The 21,257-nt window shown below is 35.4% G+C and overlaps 1 protein-coding gene and 1 long non-coding RNA gene across 2 annotated transcripts; one reads left to right on the plus strand and one right to left on the minus strand.

The window, feature by feature from the left end:
- The first annotated feature begins 2,406 nt into the window (after window positions 1-2,406).
- On the plus strand, window positions 2,407-14,708 carry LOC110876040 (T-complex protein 1 subunit alpha). Its single transcript, XM_022124223.1, has 10 exons — window positions 2,407-2,445; window positions 3,267-3,339; window positions 3,425-3,489; window positions 4,205-4,216; window positions 11,925-12,002; window positions 12,106-12,192; window positions 12,305-12,364; window positions 12,460-12,510; window positions 13,354-13,449; window positions 14,703-14,708. The coding sequence occupies exons 1-10, from the start codon at window positions 2,407-2,409 to the stop codon at window positions 14,706-14,708; spliced, it is 567 nt and encodes a 188-aa protein (XP_021979915.1).
- A 3,466-nt stretch (window positions 14,709-18,174) lies between these two features.
- Window positions 18,175-20,612, minus strand: LOC110874472. The gene is made up of 3 exons (XR_002555980.2): window positions 20,485-20,612; window positions 19,907-19,973; window positions 18,175-18,390 (listed from the first exon to the last, which is right to left on the minus strand). It is a non-coding gene; the product is annotated as an uncharacterized LOC110874472 (long non-coding RNA).
- Window positions 20,613-21,257: the final 645 nt, after the last annotated feature.

Below are 21,257 nucleotides of genomic sequence, written 5' to 3' on the forward strand. Positions count from 1 at the left end.
AATTGATTTAAATGCACGTGGCATAAAACTTTTTATAACTTGGGATAATTATTTGCTTAATAATCTTGTAAAAGAATTACATGTTCATTCTGCGTTCAGTAGCCCGGGTTCGTTCTGGGTTAAGGATTAATAGACACACCACTTAATATAATTCCGCCGCGAGACTTCTCTCGTACCGACGATTATACATGTTATACAGCGCTACGGGTGTACGCCTACACCCGAGTGCTAAGGTCGTGTCCATTCTTTGAATGATGCCAAGGATATCCGGGACATGGTCATTAAGCCCCCAAAGGCGTTAAACAAACAAAACAACATTTTCAAACGGGTTCATTTGACGGCACATAACCAAGACCGGTTATGGTCAATTTCCCGACCAAGCGGTATTTTATATACCGTACCCCAAGCCCGTATAGGGAAAATAAGTTAAACGTATTTACCAGAGCAAAGTATAAACCAATATAAGGAGGGCAAGTAGCTTTTACTGGGCTCCTAGATCTGGAAATTAAGGTTTTAATAACCTATTAGAATCCTAACGGGTCTTAAGCTTAGACCGGTTAGTCTTATATAAAGATTACGGTTTTAAACGCACAATAAGGCGAAGACCGTTTAAGAATGTGGTTTTGACCCAACAAGCTTGCACACTTGTTTTATATGGGTAATATAATCACATTCTGAATTTTGAGACCAAAAAGATATGGTTTGACCCGTTTCGGCTATTAGGGTCAAATTAGCCACATAAGCCGATCCAAACACGTATAATGCGTAACGAGTAACCATAGGAGTCAAATACAAGTTTCTGAAGTTATTATGCTTAAAATATGTTGTGATATCAGAATGATACCTTCCATTATGCCCCAAATGATTTTAAACCAAAACTATGCCTCATAAGGGTGTTTTGGTCATTTTCTAAGGTGTAAAAGAGTTAAATTAATAACCTGAGTTACAGGTCTGATTACATTAGTAAATATACTTAATTTACTAAGTTATAACAGTAGGGTATCAAAATTTTGTGAAATTTATTATCTTTAACCTTATTATGCACCGTAGGGGCATTTTGGTAATTCACAAGTGCCTAAAAGGTCAATTCTGGAATTCTGAGTTCAAAACATTTGCCTACTGTTTAAAAATATAAAAGTATACTAATTACATCAGTAGGTTCAAACCCTTATGCTAAATAAGGTCCTAGTGCACACTTATGTGTTAAAAATGCCTAAAAAGGCGATTTGGAGCCATTTCCGGGTTTTCTGTAAAAAGATGATATTTTTAATATTCCAGAAGACTCAAAATAATTTATTTATCATAACAAATCAGTAGAAATTGGTTTGAGGTCAAAAGGTTTTGTAAAACTCATTTTATGGCGAAAAAGGGCAAAACCGGCATAAACCGAATAAACCTTAGAACACTAAGTTATGCTCAGCCTAAAAATAAATAAAAATCTTCAAAATTCCCAAAATATTATTTTATAACAGTGGGTAAAAATTTTGGTATAAAAATTTGGGTTTTGGTAGGCTATATGTAATTTACGCCAATTAATTAGTAAAGAAGCTCTTGATTACGCTATTGAGCATAACTCTTAATCTAGACCTCAATCTGACTTCAAATTTTGGGTGCAAGTTTATAAATCAGCAACTAAGGTGCCTATCCTTTTACATTTTCAAAAATCACGTTTTAAGGTCAAATGGGCATAATGGTCAACATATAAGCGATTAACGGAAACATGCACGTGAATAGGATATCCAATGAACCAAGTTGTATAATCTCAGAGAGTTATACTAACATGTAAATAGGTTCAAAAGAAGCTCTAAGGCAATCCTAATCTTGGCTTATACGGGTCAGAACTGAAAGTCAAAGCAGAAGTCAAACCTTGCGACATTCGGTTCCAAACCGAGCCTAAACTGAAAATTGTCGAGTTGAACATGTTGGAACATGTTCTTACATTAATTACCAAGTTATTTTAATGATCAAACAGATTGCATGTAACCTACATTGCTAATTATGCATTAATTTGCAAATAGTCATTTCTGTTGACTTTTTATAATGTACTTTGACTCGACAATTAGCATAGTTAGAGTGGGATTCTGGAATTACCCTTTTAAGGGTTTGTTACCCACATAATTACCTACTTATAGGTATTTTTAATTCGGGATATTAGTGAGTAATTATGGACTAATCCCGAAGTCAAACCTTAATTACGATGGTTTGACTTTTAGCTAATTAACTAAGCTAAAAGTAATTAGAGGGGATTAAGGACACTTACAAGAGTCCTAAGAATGCTTATGAGGCCTAAGAAAGATTTGTTGTAATCCAGGAGCTCCAGAGAAGTCTTGAACCAAAGTTGCAAATGAGCAAGTCTAAATGGTCACAACTTAGCTTCTTATATAGTGGTCCAAATGGTCCAAGATCATGACAAGCAACTCTATATTTGATGTGAGATGGTTCCAGGTGCCCCTATGTGGCTAAATACTGCCTAGCAAGCCCCTGGTTTCAAATATTTACGTTTTAAGTCGGTTAACAGGTTGAACAGGCAGCTGTCCAAAATCTGCTGCCAGCGACCTCCTTACGGACCGTAAGCATATGGCCTTGCGGTCCGTAAGCACCTCTTGCAGACCGTAAGCTAAAATGGTTACGGTCCGTAACCGCCCTTGCTGAAACATGCCCAGGTACCCTTCTTACGGACCGTAAGCCTCAGGCTTTGCGGTCCGTAACCGATGGTCAGAGGACAAAAATTTGCAAACTTTTAAGTCTTGACCATGCAACTTTCAAATGTCGAAACATCAGACTTTTACTGCAATGTAGGGTCCACCATTTTCAGGTTTTGCATGCTTGCATGAATGTTGACACCTTGGAATCTTATGGCAACTTTAATTGACGGAAACATCAAGAATAAGTCCTTGGATTCTCATAATTAACTAACAAGCTTCATATTTTTATTCTTGGTTCTTTCTTATGAGAATTTTATTCAGCATTATCATTAGTAACAATCCTGTCAAATCCCAAGTTCACATAACAGATGGAACTTTATTTATTTGGGACAACCGGTTATCATATAGGATGATTTTCAAAAGATTTAAGGATCTTGGGATTTATATAAAAAGAAATTTCGGGTCGCTCAGAGGTGTTTTAATAACATGTCGCCCTTGGGTCGTTCAGAGGTATTTAAATAACATGACGCCCCTTAAAACCCTACCAAACATCTTTTATTTAAACCCGGTTTCTCTGACACGTCTGTTTCTCATGACACGTGTCTTTATTTCAATGGACAGGAATTTCCGAGGTGTTACACGCTTGATATTCTCGGAGATCGTCAATCTGGTCAAGATGTTCGCACTCAAAACAGTAAGTGTTTGTGTTCATCTTTTAAAACCCTAATTTCTTCACTCGATAGATAATCACTCAATTGATCCTTACTGTTTTGGTGCAGTTACTGCTTGTCAATCTGTTTCGAATATCGTCAAGACTTCACTTGGTCCCGTTGGACTCGACAAGGTATTTGTTGTTTTGTTATAACAGATTTAGGTTTTTAGGGTTTTGTGTACCGTAGATCTATTATGTCTGTGCTGTAAAAATTGGATAGATTTGAGTATGCACAAAGTTTTTACAAACCCTAAATCAAGATATATGATTTATGAATTTAACATGACTAGTATTATTTTCCTACCAAAGTTAAGGGATAAAGTTTGCTGCTTTATGTGGTAGATGGCAATATGGTGATAACATTGTCAAAATTTAAAAGATGATGAATTTTTGGTAGCATATGTAGTTAATAGTTTGTGATAAAGTTTGAGGATAGGCAAGTCTGTGATCTTGTGGTTTCGGTCGTGGTTTTTATAGTACGCGACCGATGAGGCTGAGCTCACGTACATGTTTCAAAGTATGAATGTGTTTTGTGAATGCGGTTTAGTAGCGTTTGTCGTTGCTCTTGTGTTTATAAAATGTTATGTTACCGACTACAGAATCAGTGCATAGGAAACATAAACCTTTTGCTTACGAATTAGTGATGGATTAACATTAAGTTGAAGTAAAGGAAACAATAAACCTTTTTCTCTTGTATTGTACATAGTATCCGGTTTCGCTTCTTATAACTCGTTATAGTACTTTGGCAATTGTAATTGCTTCTCTATTCTGTTTTGTTTTTATGCTTCTATTATTTTCTGATTAAATCAAACCTTGTGAGTGTAACTAATGTAAGCTCATGTTTCAGATGTTGGTCGATGTGTAAGACCCCAAAATCCGGGTGTCTCACAGTTGGGACATCATTGCATAAATAATCCAAACACTTGAAATTTTTAATTATTATTATTTTCTTCATTTGAAAAAAAAACTACGCAGCGGAAAACGTTTAAGTCAAATTACCAAAACATGGGAAACTTCCAAACTAAAAATACAAAACTTTAATGTTAAAAATTTATTAAAGCCGCGTCTTCAACTAGAAATGCCAACGTCAATGTCGGGTAGCTTCGTGCAACATCCAAGTTGTCTCGCGCTCATATGTCTAACCTGAAATAAAACTAACGTGCATGCAAAAAGTCAGCTACGCTGAGTGAGTTCAAGTTTATAATTTAACAAATAAACACTTGTAAAACATCTTCATCATGGAAATAAATAAAATATTTATTTTATCCTCAAAATCTAAAATTCATCTCAATGAGTCAAGCACACAACACAGATTTCCTCACCTTAAATCCCAAATACAAAGTAGGGGATAAAGGAATTTTTCATCTCATCTCGCCCCAAGGGCAGTTAAACTGCTAGGGGACTTCCTCTTACCCCAAGGACAGATAAACTGTTAGGGGACTTCCTCTTGCCCCAAGGACAGATAAACTGTTAGGGGACTTCCTCTGTTCGACCTGGTTGTAGCATGACCCAACACATCACACGCAAGCACATAAAAGGGCAAGCAAATAATCCTCATGTATAGTTGGTATGTAAGTACAAATAAACTATACAACTTCATAAAAAAAAGGTCTTCATCCAGGTAATACATCTAACATGTGTGATTACCCTAAACTTTGAAAAAGTTTAAAGAGGGCATCATCAACTCACACATAAATACATACGTTTATGTGTGTGTATATTTATATATATATATATATAGATGTGATATATAGATATGCTTAATTCTTCATATTTCTTTGGTATATATCTTCCCTTCATAGACTCGAGTACATAAATATATATATATATAAATATACTTATATATAAGTATAATCAATGCTCTCCTTCACACAAATAGGTATATAAAAATATATAAACCTACTTATTTTTCATTCTTAAAAACCATCCAAGTAAACATTAATTTCATATGTACGTAACAAGCTTCACAACTTCCATCATAAAAATAATCATACGAGTTTAGCATGCACATTAGCCCAAAATATTTAAAAAAAACATTTAAAAGAGTGGGCTCAAGAACTCACTTCGTCAAAGTAATCATCTCACAACAAGCTAGAAGCCCCTAGTGAAGTGTAAGCAATCAAAGGCTGGTTGCCAAGCCTCTATTCCACATGATAACCATCTCGAACTGCGTCCTTAAGCGAAACATCCAAGCTAAACCTTAACCCGTGCATTATCAATGTCTGATCTCCCATGACCTATTTGAATTCGTGAATCCGAACCGAATACCCCATGCACGTCTGCCACCATTCCTATGCATACTGCTATGTATACATGGCAAAAAGAGACCAATATGAAGATCTGTTGACATCATCCATGCGATGCATGGATTGCCATGCAAACTAACTCTAGTGCACTTGTTTCAACTTTTTTTGTTCTTTCCAAGCCATGACCACCACGCACAAGCTTATGAATTATAAATTATGAATTTGTATAACCATCTTAATAAAGAATCAAGCACCCTCATTATTATTATTATAATCTTTCGTCAAACTCAAGCCCCATGCTAAACTTTAAATTTGACATAATCCCTTCATTTAAACCATCGTAGTATACATTTTTCTGATAAAACATGGTTCATAATATTATCCCATACCGCGACCCACTGCGTGATCAGTAATTACTCCATAACCCATAGGTAAGTTGTGGATTACCCTCTTATTACAACACTTCAACAGACTCGTACATGTGCTTGAGCCGTCCGTTTCGTGTTCACCCGATTACCGAGGTCACCACCATAGCCGCAAACCATTGCAACCAAACCACCAGACCTCTAAACCAAGCTTCTAGTTAATATTTATTTTCGGATCAAAAATATAAAGACGAACCCATTAATGGTCATGGTTACCAGCATGATTAACCAACCCATTCGTGACCCCATAACCAGCCTCGCCTTCCCGAACAAAAGTCATCGTTACGGTCTCGCGTGTCGCCATGATAACCCATATGCTTCCATTAACATAACACCATGATGCTCACCATTATCATTATCTTCATACGCAAATCTCTAATCCATAATCAGTTTAGGCCCACATTTAATCTATAATGATTCATGCACACACACAACATTCGATCCCAAAAAAAACAACTATAGAGTTGTTTAATTTAATTTATTATCAACAGACATGAAACAACTCCATAATCAGGCATGGTCGATTCCCATCCTACTCCGCGCATCGCTCGGTCACAGCCTCCACCATCGATCACATCGCAACCACAAACTCCACCACTGTTCACCCGCCAATCACCACCAGCTTCACCTTGCGTCACCACCCACGTGTAGGATACACCTCCATGCACACCATCATTCCTTTCGTAACCCATTACCATCTATATTACCCTACATACAATTGCAACCCATCGTCACCACCGCTACACTACGTCAACATCACTAAGCACAATCACTCGTAGCAACCCACCACTACACGTTCCGCCGGTCGTTACCCCCATGACCGGACTACAATAATCACATTCGCACCTCACATCCCAAAACCAAAATAATCATAATAACGCAACGAGAATGGAAACGGAGATTACCTTCTCGCGTGACAAACCGGCTGGCGTTACAAGGACCGAACTCCAACCCGTGCTCCTCCTTCACCTCGTCGCCGCCTCCTTATTTTCCAGTTATCATGTCGCACCACTCTCTAAAACCTGATCGCATATGCTAGACTACACAAGTCAACAAGGACTAGCTGGACATGATTTGAGCATATTGCTGAAACTTTTGAAGTTCTTGTTTGCGATAAAAAGATGAATGGAGGCTGCTCTTTAACTCAACGACACTAGGGCTTTTTTTTATACGAGGATGATGATGATCTGATGGTAGCGATTGTGTGGTTTTTAATGGAAGGAATTAATTGTCATGTTACACCAAGGCTCCTCCACTTATCATAATTATGATTATTGGTCCCTCATGTTGCCCAGAATCTTCTTAGCGAACAATGAAAATCACAATGAACGAATAAACATACCTTTATTTCTGAATGAATACAAATTGTGAATATGTACAAGTGAATGATATTTTTACAATATAAATCTAACCCTATTTATACTAATTGAAGAGGTGCGAATCCAATAGACGTGTCCCTTGACGAAGAGTCGTGTCTTTTAATCTTGTGGCTCTTAATCGATTTGAATAGGTATGTCTCCTTGAATAGTCACGTCCCTGTATTTTCTTGTTTCCTGATGTTTGCCGCCAAACTTGAAGGGGTGCGACCAGAGGATGTGTCGCATCCTTTGATGTTGTAGGTTATTATCTTTCAAGTTGTCATATCTAGTCCCCGCACTTCTATCATTAATCTAAATCTAATAAAAACTAACTTTAAACTAATTACATAATGAACCCTAATACTTATAGGATGTGAAGAGATTATGATTTCATTCACCCCCCTAATCTCGAACATCCTTAAGTTGCACCTTGATCTTTCTCCCTATCTTGCTTGCCATCGTGTGCTTGTTGAAGTAGATCATTGCAGTCTTCTTTGATTGCCATTAGGAGAGTTGGTTCCTCGTCTTCCTCCACGAGATTTGATTCTGCTTCTCTTTGGTTTGACTCAGGACAATCTGAGGCATAATGACCAAACTTTTGGCAATTGTAGCATTTAATCTTGCTTAAATCCTTCCCAAACTTCCTTTGGTTGCTTCTACTCTTGTAAGCATCATGTGATGAATCTTCATCATCTTTTTCTTCTTGTTTGAACTTTCCATCACGCCTTTTGTCTTGCGATGAGTTGAACCTTCCTTGTCCATCATTCCCAAAACGCCTTCCACGACCATAGTTCTTGTCGCGTCGCGTATACATAAGTTTCTCTTGATTGTATACCGGGTTTTCATCCATCAAACTGGTCCTTTCTTCATAGGCTTTCAACCTTCCAATTGTCTCGTCTAGCGTCGTTGTTTCTAAATCAGCGAATTGTTCAATGGTTGCAACAATTTGAACAAACCTTTTCGGTACAGAACTCAGAAGTTTCCGTACTAAAGTCGGTTGATCAAATGTTGATCCAAGACCACTTGCCCTCGTGACAATACTATTTAGTCTAGCAGTGAACGAATCGATAGTGTCTTCCTCCTTCATTTTTAACATCTCAAACTCTGTTTTGAGCGTTTGAAGACGTGCCTTTTGCACTCGATCTGCACCGACGTGCCTAGTCTTTAATGCATCCCAAATTTCTTTTGCATTCTTGCAACTTGCAACTTGTATTATCATATCTTCCGGTAGTGCTTGATATAAATAAGCGGTCGCCATCATATCCTTCTTTTCATCCGCTTGCGTATTTTCTTTTGGTTCTATCATTTCCCATAACCCGTTTGCCCTCAAAATGGTTTTTATACGGATTGCCCATACCGTATAGTTTGTAGACTTTAAGATAAGACACTGAAACTGGGAGAACGAACTACCATCTTTAATCACTACCGCGTTTGACGGAGAGGCTCCTCCTGAATCCGCCATAATTTGTTTTCCAACAATTTTCACTTTCTAAACTTTGGTTTTCTCCTAAAACCGAAGTCTATAATTCCAAAAATTCACACTAACTTTCTAACGTGGAATCAAACCAATTTCTAAACCTTATATAAATTCCAGAAAAATAGAACGTAGAACCTGGAATTTGCGAACCGACCGACTTCTCTTATCGTGATTCTCCGCATGGTTTTCTGACTTTTCTTAACAACCCTCTTGGCTGCGTTTTTTTTCTTCCTGCTTGATTCTCGACTCTCTAAACACAAACAAAAAAATCAGCCCCAAACCCGCTTGATTTGCGTCTAAACTTCTCAACCGAACACCCTCTTGATGCTTTGATATCATAAAACTTCTCAGATTTTGTGTCTTTTGCAAACTTCAAACAACCCAAACTTCTCAGATTTGCGATTGCTTCTTAACCCGAATCGTAGCCTCTTGCCGTGATTTGAATTAAAAAAAAAACTCAGAATCTGAACACCCTCAGTGATGATCAGATAAAAATCGAACACCCTCCTGATGAACGATTAATGAACGAACAACAATCGTACCCGCTTGATGCGATTGGTGTTAAAACTTAACAAAAACAACCTAATCGACGCCTCCTGCGTAATCAGAATTGTTAGGGAAGTCAACCACCTGCCTAATGATTGTTTTCCGAAACGAATTTGAGCCCTAGGCTCTGATACCACTGTTGCCCAGAATCTTCTTAACGAACAATGAAAATCACAATGAACGAATAAACGTACCTTTATTTCTGAATGAATACAAATTGTGAATATGTATGTAATACCCCGAATCTTAATGTGCTGGTGATAAACGTGTGAAATATGTAATTTATATTTCATATATTATTAAACGAGTAAGATGATTGTGTGAAAGGTGAAATATCTTGACAAACCTTGGCTAATATAGGAGACCGTTAATATTAATAATTAAATATATTATTTTATTTACCTTACTCCGTTTTTAATGAAACTTAGGTTAAAACGTAGATAAAAATATGCTCGTTCGAATGACATATTCGTCGTTTTATAAAACGTCATATTTTAAAAGTTATACAAGAAAAACGAGTTAAGCAGCTGAATTAATATATATAAGCAAGCAAGCTAGCAGGTCAAGCAGGTAGGTAGGCACGTCAATTGAATCCCACATCGACCAGAAAAGGATTTGAGGTGCCTGCTTGCTTGCTTTAAATAAGAGTCTCAGTAGTTTGTTTAGGTACCAGTTTCTTTAACGGGAATGCTCTAGAATAGAGAATCCCGAGTATACGATACCCCGTTGGGTGTTGTTAGTAGTCGTTTTTGGAGCGCGAGTAGGAGCAGGAGTAGGGAAACTCTACATCAACGTGCCGTAGATAGTTTTGAGGTATACTCTCGTTTAAGTTTATGTTTAGTTATTTATTATTTATTTTTAGTAGTTAATATTAGTTTTATTATTAGTAATAATATATTAGTAGTAGTAGTGTTAGAATTATTTTTAGGTACTAGGGTTATTGTCAGGGGCGGGTATTGGGTAGCCTAGCCTTAGTTAGGCATGGACTGATCACCCATGCTTAAACAAGGCAGTGTTAACCAATATCCAACCATGATAATGACTAGTTAGGTGTACCATTACCTAACCTAGGATTATGTAATTGTGTCAGGACCTTGAGACATAACCCATTACCAGTAGGGGGATTGTTTCTTGAAGTGCCACCGCTGTGCTCGGAGTGGTTGGCTTCGTGCTGCGCCATCGCCAGTGAGATGCGCTTATAAAGTTCGGCTTCTGTCCTTGGTAGTGGGTTTGAGTTGGTGTTTCGTCTTGGCGGCATTGTCTTCTATCAAGAAGTATCGGGTAGGTTAGATAGCTGTTAAGCAATTGCTAATCAGGTGAGTCATCATACTTGTCTTTTAAACTGTGATAGTATACTCGTCCATAACTGGTAATAATGAGAATGCTGCAGTATGCATGTGTCAGTAGGGGTATATGGGATCCTGTTATGCTTAATGAGGTGTGTCACTCTGGGAAGGGTAATAAGGTGTTGTACCCACAGGCACTTCGTGCTTATAAGGTCCAGCGACACACACTCATACCTATGTGACGGCCATAGGGGGACACAGCTGGAGGACCAGTATGTCTCTTGTACGGTGGTTTGTGACAAGTCAAATGTGACCTATAAGGTTCAATGAGGCCCAACCTGACTATAATGTGGTCACATGCCCATATTGTGTATGCATATAATGTAAACTGTGGCCTGTCTTTATAAAAATTGTATAGTATGAGCTCACCAGTATATATCTGACGTCGTTTTGAGTATACTTATCTCAGGTGAGTCGTGAGGAAAGCTATAGGAACCACTTGATAGTTGTGGAGTTTTAGAAGATCAAGGAGTTCTTAGTTGCCAAAAGTTTGTAAATAAATAAAGTGTTGTACTCAGACTATTATAAGTTTTAATGAAAGTTTAGTTTGTTTCCGCTGTAAGTGTATCAATTGTGCACAATCACCCGGGTTACGGGGTGGGTGTTACAATGTACAAGTGAATGATATTTTTAAAATAGAAATCTAACCCTATTTATACTAATTGAAGAGGTGCGAATCCAATAGACGTGTTCCTTGACGAAGAGTCGTGTCCTTTAATCTTGTGGCTCTTAATCGATTTGAATAGGTATGTCTCCTTGAATAGTCACGTCCCTGTGTTTTCTTGTTTCCTGATGTTTGCCGCCAAACTTGAAGGGGTGCGACCAGAGGATGTGTCGCATCCTTTGATGTTGTAGGTTATTATCTTTCAAGTTGTCATATCTAGTCCCCGCACTTCTATCACTAATCTAAATCTAATAAAAACTAACTTTTAACTAATTACATAATGAACCCTAATACTTATAGGATGTGAAGAGATTATGATTTCACCTCATTCCATAAAAGACATAAGGTCTAACCTTTTTATTTATGACAGTATACAAAAAGGCCCTCCAAGATTATATCCTATAACTTTAATTCCTGAATTTAACTTGGTGTGTCATTACTTAGATGGCATTACTATACACTGTGTTGGATCAGGAATAAAGGAAAATTTGGGGCGTTACACGATGACATTGGGGATGTAACCATCACAAATGATGGTGCTACAATTCTCAAGATGTTAGACGTTGAGCATCAAGCTGCCAAGGTTAGACAAAAAAAGTTTATCTTTTTCGTCTTTTGTAGTTTTTTATTTCTTGCTATTTGTCTGTTCAATATGTCACTTTTTGTAACGTATGATTATATTATAGGTTCTTGTTGAACTGGCCGAGCTCCAAGATAGAGAAGTAGGAGATGGCACTACTTCTGTCGTCATTGTAGCAGCTGAATTACTCAAGGTATTAATATACATATTCTAGTAAATACATCTTTGTATTTGCTATTTTTCATACAAGAATTCGACCCCTGATGTAAAATGTTTATTAATATATTCTTATGATAATTTTGCAGAGAGCAAATGATCTTGTGAAAAACAAGATTCACCCAACATCTGTAATTAGCGGATACAGAGTGAGTGTTAATCAATTTTTCGTCTTCTATATAATATTGTTTTGTTAATTTTTGCTCATGGGCATGTATATTTTTTTTTGTTTTAATGTTCGTAGCTTGCAATGAGAGAAGCATGCAAATATATTGAAGAGAAGCTCGCGATTAAGGTAATACTATTGTATAGTAATATGTGAAAATGCCGAAAGTACGTCTAAAAGAATTGGATTTTCTTACGTTTATGTTGAAGAAGCTATATTATCTTTTGATTATCTTAAGTAGGGGTGTGCACGGTTCAGTTTTACGGTAAAACCAAAACCACAACCAAAATGTTTGGTTTTTGGTTATTTAAAACCGTTTGGTTTTGTTTTTTTTTTGGGTTCTAGTAACGGTTCGGTTTTATGGTAAAACCAAAAACGCAACTGAAATTTTTGGTTTTCGGTAATTGAAAACCGTTCGGTTTCTGTTTTTTCGGTTTTAGCAACGGTTCAGTTTTCCCCGGTTTTTGGAACAAAATTTCGTAAGATTCAAAAAAAAAAGTTAAAACCAAGTTTCAAGAATCTTTCTTAGATGTTTACATTTTAGTTATTGTATCTAACCTTTTTAGTATTTAATTAATATTGTTCACATAAACCTAACCTTCTAATCTATTTTTATGTTTCTCCAAATTTTTTATTAAGACATTTTCTTTTATAATACTTTGAAAATCATATTAGTTATATCTTAAATTTTGTTATTTTTTAAGCAATGGATAAATCATTTCAAAGATAGATAAAGATGTTAATGTTTTTATTATAAATACTCAACATTCAAGATTGAAACTAATAATTCCTATAACCAATATACAACAACCATTAAAAATGATTTTTTTGGTTTTAAAAAGTGTAAAACTGTAACTTAACCATAAATTTTGGTTTGGTTTTTTCGGTTTCTTGTGCAATTCTGTTTTTTGGATCAGTTTTTTCGGTTTTCTGCTCGCCCCTAACCTTAAGTATTCTTTTGTTTTTCTTTAGGTTGACAAGCTTGGAAAGGATTCTCTTGTGAATTGTGCAAAGACAAGAATGTCTTCTAAATTGTTATCCGGTGACTCTGACTTTTTCGCAAATCTGGTACGCTTTTATTATTTTTCTAAAGTTTCCAGTTTTGTTTTTTACTTCATCTAAATTGAATAAAATAACAATCACGAGTTACACATCATCATTATGTTGAAGGTGAATATTCTTTATCATTTGTCCGTGGTGTCTTAGCATTACTTTAATGTCTATTTACATCATTCATGTCTCTACGGTCTATATAGAGATATGTTGGCTACCTGGTCGGGGGTTAAGGGAATGGTTTATTAAGGTTGTTGCCTTGTTCAGTGTATAGAACCTGTAAGGACCTGGGTCAAGCTTACCAGGACTTCCTTCAATACCCACTGGTATTGGATGGCGAGGGTGCGAATGGCCTGATCCCCTCATATGTAAACTACTATTAATACATTAAACCGGCTACTTGGGATTGTATCTCTGCTGACTTAAACCACTTAGCCGATGGTAACGTCACCTTCAAAATAGGGGCCTACCACTTTTCGCATTAATAACTTAATTAATTATCTTTCAATATTCCGACCCTTTGAGATTGTATCCTTGCTGACTCAAACCACTGGGTTGAGGGTAACGTCACCTTCAAAAGAGGGGCCAACTACTATAACTAAGATAATCTCTTAAAAAGTCTGAAATTGCAAAAATCATCAAAGGATACATTAAAGGCGAGTCGGATCCAAGTGATTCATCTTGTCTATCTGTTTTATTTTATTTTTATTTCTGCATTTTTTAGTTTTTATTTTCATGTTTTGAAATCTTTTCTCAAAAATTTTTAGATTGATTAGACGTTGAGGATAAACCGGTACTAAAAGCTCTTGTGTCCTTGGACGACCTCGATATCTTACCAATGCTATACTACGCTCACGATGGGTGCACTTGACCAAGTGTGTGTAGTGTTAGTAGAATATCGTGTTTTATAAATTTAAAACTTGACTAATGTGTAAAATGGGCTTAAAATATCAATAACAATATATCACGCTTTGCACATACCACCCATCTACCAGGGCATGATTATACAGGGTTAAGCTACCTTACCAACTACTAACTAACTCTATAATTACTGAAACCCTAAACTTGTTACAATATAGTTAGGCTACTTCTCTAATTTGCTTTGTAACGAATCAAAAACCTAAACTCATTATGATAGCATTGATGTACCTCTCTAATATGCTTTGTATAAGGGTGAGGCACCTCTTAATTCGTTCTACATAAGGTTGAGCTACCTCTCTGATTTGCTATTTATAGGGTGTGTTAACTCTCTTATTTGCTTTGTATAGGTTTGAAATTAGGCATGTAAACGAATCAAACTTAACGAAGCCTTGTTCAATTTTGTTTCTTTAGCAATAAATTTGTTCATGAACACATATCGAACACAATTTCTTGTTCGTGTTCATTCATTAAGGAATCGAACTTGTTTAAGAATACAGACGAACATATATCGTTTTAATAAATATAAAACAACATTTTTAATACCAAACATTAGATACATTCACCTTCTTAAGCACTTGATATTATAATCATAAAGATAATAATCCCAAAGAAAGCCACAAGTTAGACATAATAAGCATAAATATAATTATCCCAAATAATGTTTCAAATATCTAAGTTTCTTTTACTGGCCATAAACTAAACTAAATTGAACAAACGCAACCTTTGTTCGTCTTTATTCATTTAATTAATCAAATGGAATTCATTGTTCATGTTCCTTCATTTAGGAGATTTTGGATTCGAAATTATACTACAATAATAAAACAATCAATTATATTGACGAAATTACCATGCCACTCATTAATCTTTCCGTGCTGAATGACAGCCATTACAGACTCAGTCGGGTTTTTTATATCCAAGAAATCTTTGAACTGTTGGGCGTATTCATTCCACAATGTACAACCCACTATATTACCACTGAAGAAGAAAAAAAAAAAACAGATGTAAACATGGTTGTTATTACAAAAAAAATTCACATAACTTAAAAATTAACTAAAGGTGAATTACAATAGCAAGTAATCTCCAACATACAATATTTTTTTTAATATACCATGATAGTTGTAATAAATAAGAGAACCCTAACAGTAATTAATACATCTTCATACTTTAAGTGATATATGACAAATAGACAACAATCATTGATAATAAATACCAATCTTGTTACATATAAATAACAATTCTCTTACAAATCTCAAAAATACAAACAAAAGGGATAATTGCTTATCTACTTTAAGTGATATATGACAAATAGACAATTTGTAATGATTTTGTAATTGTTGGAAAGTTATTGCAAGGAAGACAAATACATACAAATCATTTTTAATAAATGCAAATCATTTAAATCCAAAACATTTGCATTAATTTCGGATGAACGAACCTACATATATCTAAATATTTGCATCTAAATAATACCAATGAAATCCAAAACATTTGCATCTAAATAATACCAATGAAATTAAAAATGCAAATGATTTTACAGAACATATATCTAATAACGCATACAAAAGAACAAAAATCTAAACAATATTCATGGTGAACAAACTTAAGAAACGAACTGAATCTATGTTCATATATGTTCACAAATATGTTCACATATGTTTATATCACAGAAATATGTTCACAAAAATCTAAACATCTACATTATCAAACAAATATGTTCACATATGTTTATATCACAGAAAAATACTTACTCCACATCTTGGAGTTCAAAGTTGATCCTTTTCCTTTCTTTAGGAGCTTTTCCATATATGTCCATATCACTACAGGAAAGGACAGTACCAGCAACATTTGCAATAAAATAAGGACGATCACTTCCCAACCAAAATACAGACCAAATTTAACAAATGTTTTGGAAAAGTTATAAACACTGGAAGTAAACAAAATACATACCAACAGTCAAAAGGTCTTGGCATTCTCCTTTGTCAATAAGTGAATGTGAGATCAGCTTAAAACCGTATTCAACACCTTCCCAACCAACAGCAGGTCTAACAGTTGTACAACGATAAAAGTTAATCTTATAAACATGATTCACAACTTTGTATGGGTCCAGGTTTTCACCAACACCAAACTTGGACAAAACAACAACCGAATCTTCCTGAAGTTGGGAGTCAAAAAAAAGATATCAAAGGGCCCTTGATACCAGCCTGAATCTTACAACCCTGAAATGTAAGAAAAAAACCGTAACATCAAAATACATTACAAAGCTAAAAAACCTAATATCATAATGTACCCAAACCCTAACTCGAATAAATGAATCTTACAAAGATGATATGTAGCCTGAAACTTTCAACCGAATCTTACAACACGGAACAATAGTCATGATTTGAAGTCTGGATCTTTCATCCCAGAATACATTACAAAGTTTTATTAAAAAGCATAATATCATAATGTACCCAAACACTAACTCGAACAAATGAATCTTACAAAGATGATTTGTAGTCTGAATTATTGTCCCGAATGTTACAACCCAGAATACAGGAAGGTGTTGAATACTTTAATCTTTCAAAAGAGAATACACCACGGAACAATACTCATTTGTTTACATCCTTAGAACAACAAACATAAATAAATACAAATAACTTCTCATACAAATCATTTTTAATAAATGAAAATCATTTAAATTGTAAGACCCCAAAATCCGGGTGTCTCACAGTTGAGACATCAATGCATAACGGTCCAAACACTTAAAAGTTTTAATTATTAATATTAATTTCGTAATTTGAAGAATAGCAGCGGAAACATTTAAGTCAAATTCCCAATTATGGGAACATTCAAACTAAAAATACAAAATTTTAATGTTTAAACTTTATTTATTAAAGCATGGTCTTCAACTAGAAATGCCATTTCCAAATGTCGGGTAGCTTCATGCAACATCCAAGAGACCATCGTTCATCCAGCTAACCTGAAATCAATCTAACATGCATGCAAAAGTCAGCTAGGCTGAGTGAATTCTAGTTTTTAATGTTGTAATACAATAAAATAGTTGCAAAACATTTTCATCACAACGTCTTAAATAAACATCAACTTCTTTGAAACATTCTTTAAGATAACCTCAAACTGTTAAATGGGTCAAGCACATAACAATGGGTCTCCTCGACCTTTAAAGCCAAACACAAAGTAAGGAAAAAGGACCCTTTTTGCCCCAAGGACCTGTAAACTGTGAGGGGTATTCCCACCAAGACAGATAGATACGGTTAGGGGACTTCCTCTGCCCCAAGGACTGTTAAGCTGCGAAGACTACTTCTGCCCACATAAATCAACTAAACAGTTAGGGGACTTTTCGACCCAGTCATGGCAATACCCAAAAACCTACACATTCAAATTCATATTCATATTCACATACATATTAATGCAGTATAATAACTTACATCACGATCATAAATAAATAATTGTATTTAATTTATCCTCATAATTAAAATTCATCTTTTAATGAGTCGAGCACACAACACAAATCTCCTCACCTTAAATCCCAAACATAAAGTTGGGGATAAAGGAATTTTTTCTTCTCCTCTTTCCCCAAGGGAAAATAAACTGCTAGGGGACTTCCTCTTGCCCCAAGAACATATAAACTGTTAGGGGACTTCCTCTGTTCGACCTGGTTGTGGCATGACCCAACACATCACACGCAAGCACATACAAGGGCAAGCAAATAATCCTCATGTATAGTTAAAATGTAGATTAAAAGTAACTATACAAACATCTTAGAAGTTTATCAACAATTTAATACATCAATTTAACAACCATAAATTTTATTTAGTGATTTCTGTAAATAATCGCAAATTACTGAGTATTAATATTTAAACATTCATGCTCAATTACGGGTTTATTAAAACTTTACTAAACTTGAAAGCAAAACAACATAATGTAATTTAATTCATCGTTTTAGAATAACGACGAAACAACTTGCGGAAGCTTCATTTAACGCGTGTTCGGTTCTTGCTCGATGCTTGATCTTCATCCGGGACTCTTGACATTCACCTGAGATCAAAACCAACTTAAAAGTTAGTTTTGATAATTAAATAACTAGTACAACAAGGGTGATTGGGTCGAATAATCGAATTAAATAAGGAAATCAAGAAATTCCAACATGGGTATCTTGATCCCAAAAACAAGGATTTGAAACTGGCCTCCACCGTAACTTACGGTGGGCACCGTAAGTTACGGTGGCCCCTGGTATAACATGCCCCTACCGTAGATTAGTAGGCAGCTGTTGTAATGCTTTCAACTCCACCGTAACTTACGGTGGGCACCGCAAGTTACGGTGGCCCCTGTATCAGAACTCCCATTTTGCCGTTTTTTTTACACAAAACCTTTCGTATCTTTCAATCCGCTCGTTCGTTTGACGTAGAGTTTCTTCCTACGTAATTGTAATTTGATTCTCCACCTTATGGAGTTAAAATCCAACATTCAAACTAATAAAATTCTGGATTTCTAAGTATTCGGCTTATTGTTCAAAATTAACATTTGACCCGTTTGTATTTAAGACCTCCCAAACTTGATTCTAGTTAATCAAAATTCTTAGACCAAGGTATTTAACTAAAAATATCTATCTTGGATTCATAAGTTTTGTGAATTACGCGGCAAACACCCAAGCTACGCGCGTAATTCATTTTGACCCGTTTGGGGGTTTTTATGCATTTAAGTACCAAATCCGCTCTTCTCTTTTCACGCCTTATATTTCCAAATTTAAGTGTCTACTTATTTTCCACCACAACTATTTTTGCGGTGGATTTAACTTAAGAAAACCCGAAATCCCAATCTACCCTTCATTTAGTTACTTTACGCTAATGACCTCTTTAGGGCGTTTAACTCACAAAAGGTTTTGGCCTAAGACTCATATACGTATCTAAGGGCTACATAATCACAACACAAGTTCCTAAACAACCTCTAAGGGTAGTTTACCCGGTTTATCTAATAAGGGCCTTTTGGTCAATTTTAGTCCCTCATTTTACGACAAAGGACTTTCGCTATAATTTTGACCAAAATATCACTTCTACTAGAACTCTAAATATGCGTACCTGGCTCGGGTCATAGCATCGACCCGTATACATACTTTTTGCTTTAAAATTTTCTAGTTAAAGCAACACAAATACATGTTATTTCCTGTTATACAAAAACTCAACAAGTAGTCGTTAGTTATTATTGTTAAATGGTATTTGCACACTATTTGACCCGTTTAGTCGACATGACCATTTGTCAACGTATGATGGTAGATTAATACCATAATGCCCCTTGAACCTATTCCGGTTCGCGCCATGGTTCTTATTACTTAAAAACAATATTTTTAAATTGTTCGACCCATTATAACTTTTACCAAATGGTGTCTTCATTTTGATCACTTTTATTTTTAACTAATAATTTGACCCATTTGGTTGTCGAGTGAATCCCATCAATTCAATGACATAGCAACACAACCATTTTCGCTACTATATACATTACACATATTTAAACTAAGCCCGTCTACATAAATGTAACGAGATAATAAGCCGCGTACCTTTAAAGCATTCCCTTCAAGCGCGTGTCCACTCCGGTTTGTCCGCTTAAAGACTCGATTCCTTTGTCTATAGAGTTCAATCAACGATTTGTTTAGAACTCCATTCATGACATATAACACATATTTCACTATGTTATTCGAATATGCGTTTTTATTTGAAACTTAACATTTTAGCTTTCTCTTAGGCATTCTAACAAACACCTTATGTGCATCGTTTTACAAAATTATTGTCTAGTTTCAAGACTAGTTATTTAACCACTTTTAACATCCTCCTTAAGTTCATATGTCTAATTTTATTCATTAACATTCTAAGCTTGCTTCATAGAGCTCAAATAACACTAGTTTGACAATTTTAATTCTAGTGTTCATCCTATTTCTACAAGACCCATTTAACCCATGAGTGGATGATCATGAATCTCATAATTTGAACATCAATTCAACAAGATATTGACTAGGGTTTACTCCTAGTCATGATTTCATTCCTAATTTCATTCGAACATCAACCATGCAGACCCAATTTTCGACTTCAATTATTATCAAGAATTCAAGATGAAATCAAACAATGAAATTAAGCATACCTTATGATCCCTTTACTGGGGTGATCACGAATTTAGTTAAAGCCCCAATTCTCTAGCTCTATTTCCCTTTGATTTTGTTGAATTTTTGGGTTTTAGGGTTTTGAAGGAACCCTTCTTGTGCTCCTGATGATGTACGACCAAACACACACTCAAGTGTGTGTTTTGGTGTTTATTTATTTTAATCAAAAATAATCTTTCATCTTTGCCTCCTTTTGGTCCCTTTAGTTTCAAACGTTATTTAAAAGGCTTACAAGTTCATGCTTATATATTGTCTTAAAAGAAATAACTAACCAGGTTGATTATTCCTAGATAACTTAGTGGGTTCCGGGAGTTATAACCCATTTATTTTAAGTCCCGTTAACCCGGGCTCCTTATGACTTTGTTTTTCTCAAAACATTTATTCTCCTTTTTTTATATTAGGATTATTTGTTTAAGTTCTAATATTCACGGGGTTAATTTTACCATTAACGGTATTTTACCCGTTCATCACTATTAGCGAAGTTTGATTACCAAACCCGATTTTGGGGTGTTACAAGTCTACCCCCTTTAAAGAGGTTTCGTCCCCGAAACCTTATTTACATAGTTCATCGAGTTTTAAACTCAATGCTTTTGACCTGGGTAATCTTTTAAGCATTACTCATACCTTAAACAATTATTAGCGTTACCCGAAAAATACGGTAATAGCTTTTTGGTTACAAAACATCTACGTACCTCATACGACATAATGTAACTCGAAATAACGTAATTTCGTTATTTCTACTAGTTTAGTTAAC

Source organism: Helianthus annuus, chromosome 4 (assembly GCF_002127325.2).
Source record: "Helianthus annuus cultivar XRQ/B chromosome 4, HanXRQr2.0-SUNRISE, whole genome shotgun sequence".
Lineage (NCBI taxonomy): Eukaryota > Viridiplantae > Streptophyta > Magnoliopsida > Asterales > Asteraceae > Helianthus > Helianthus annuus.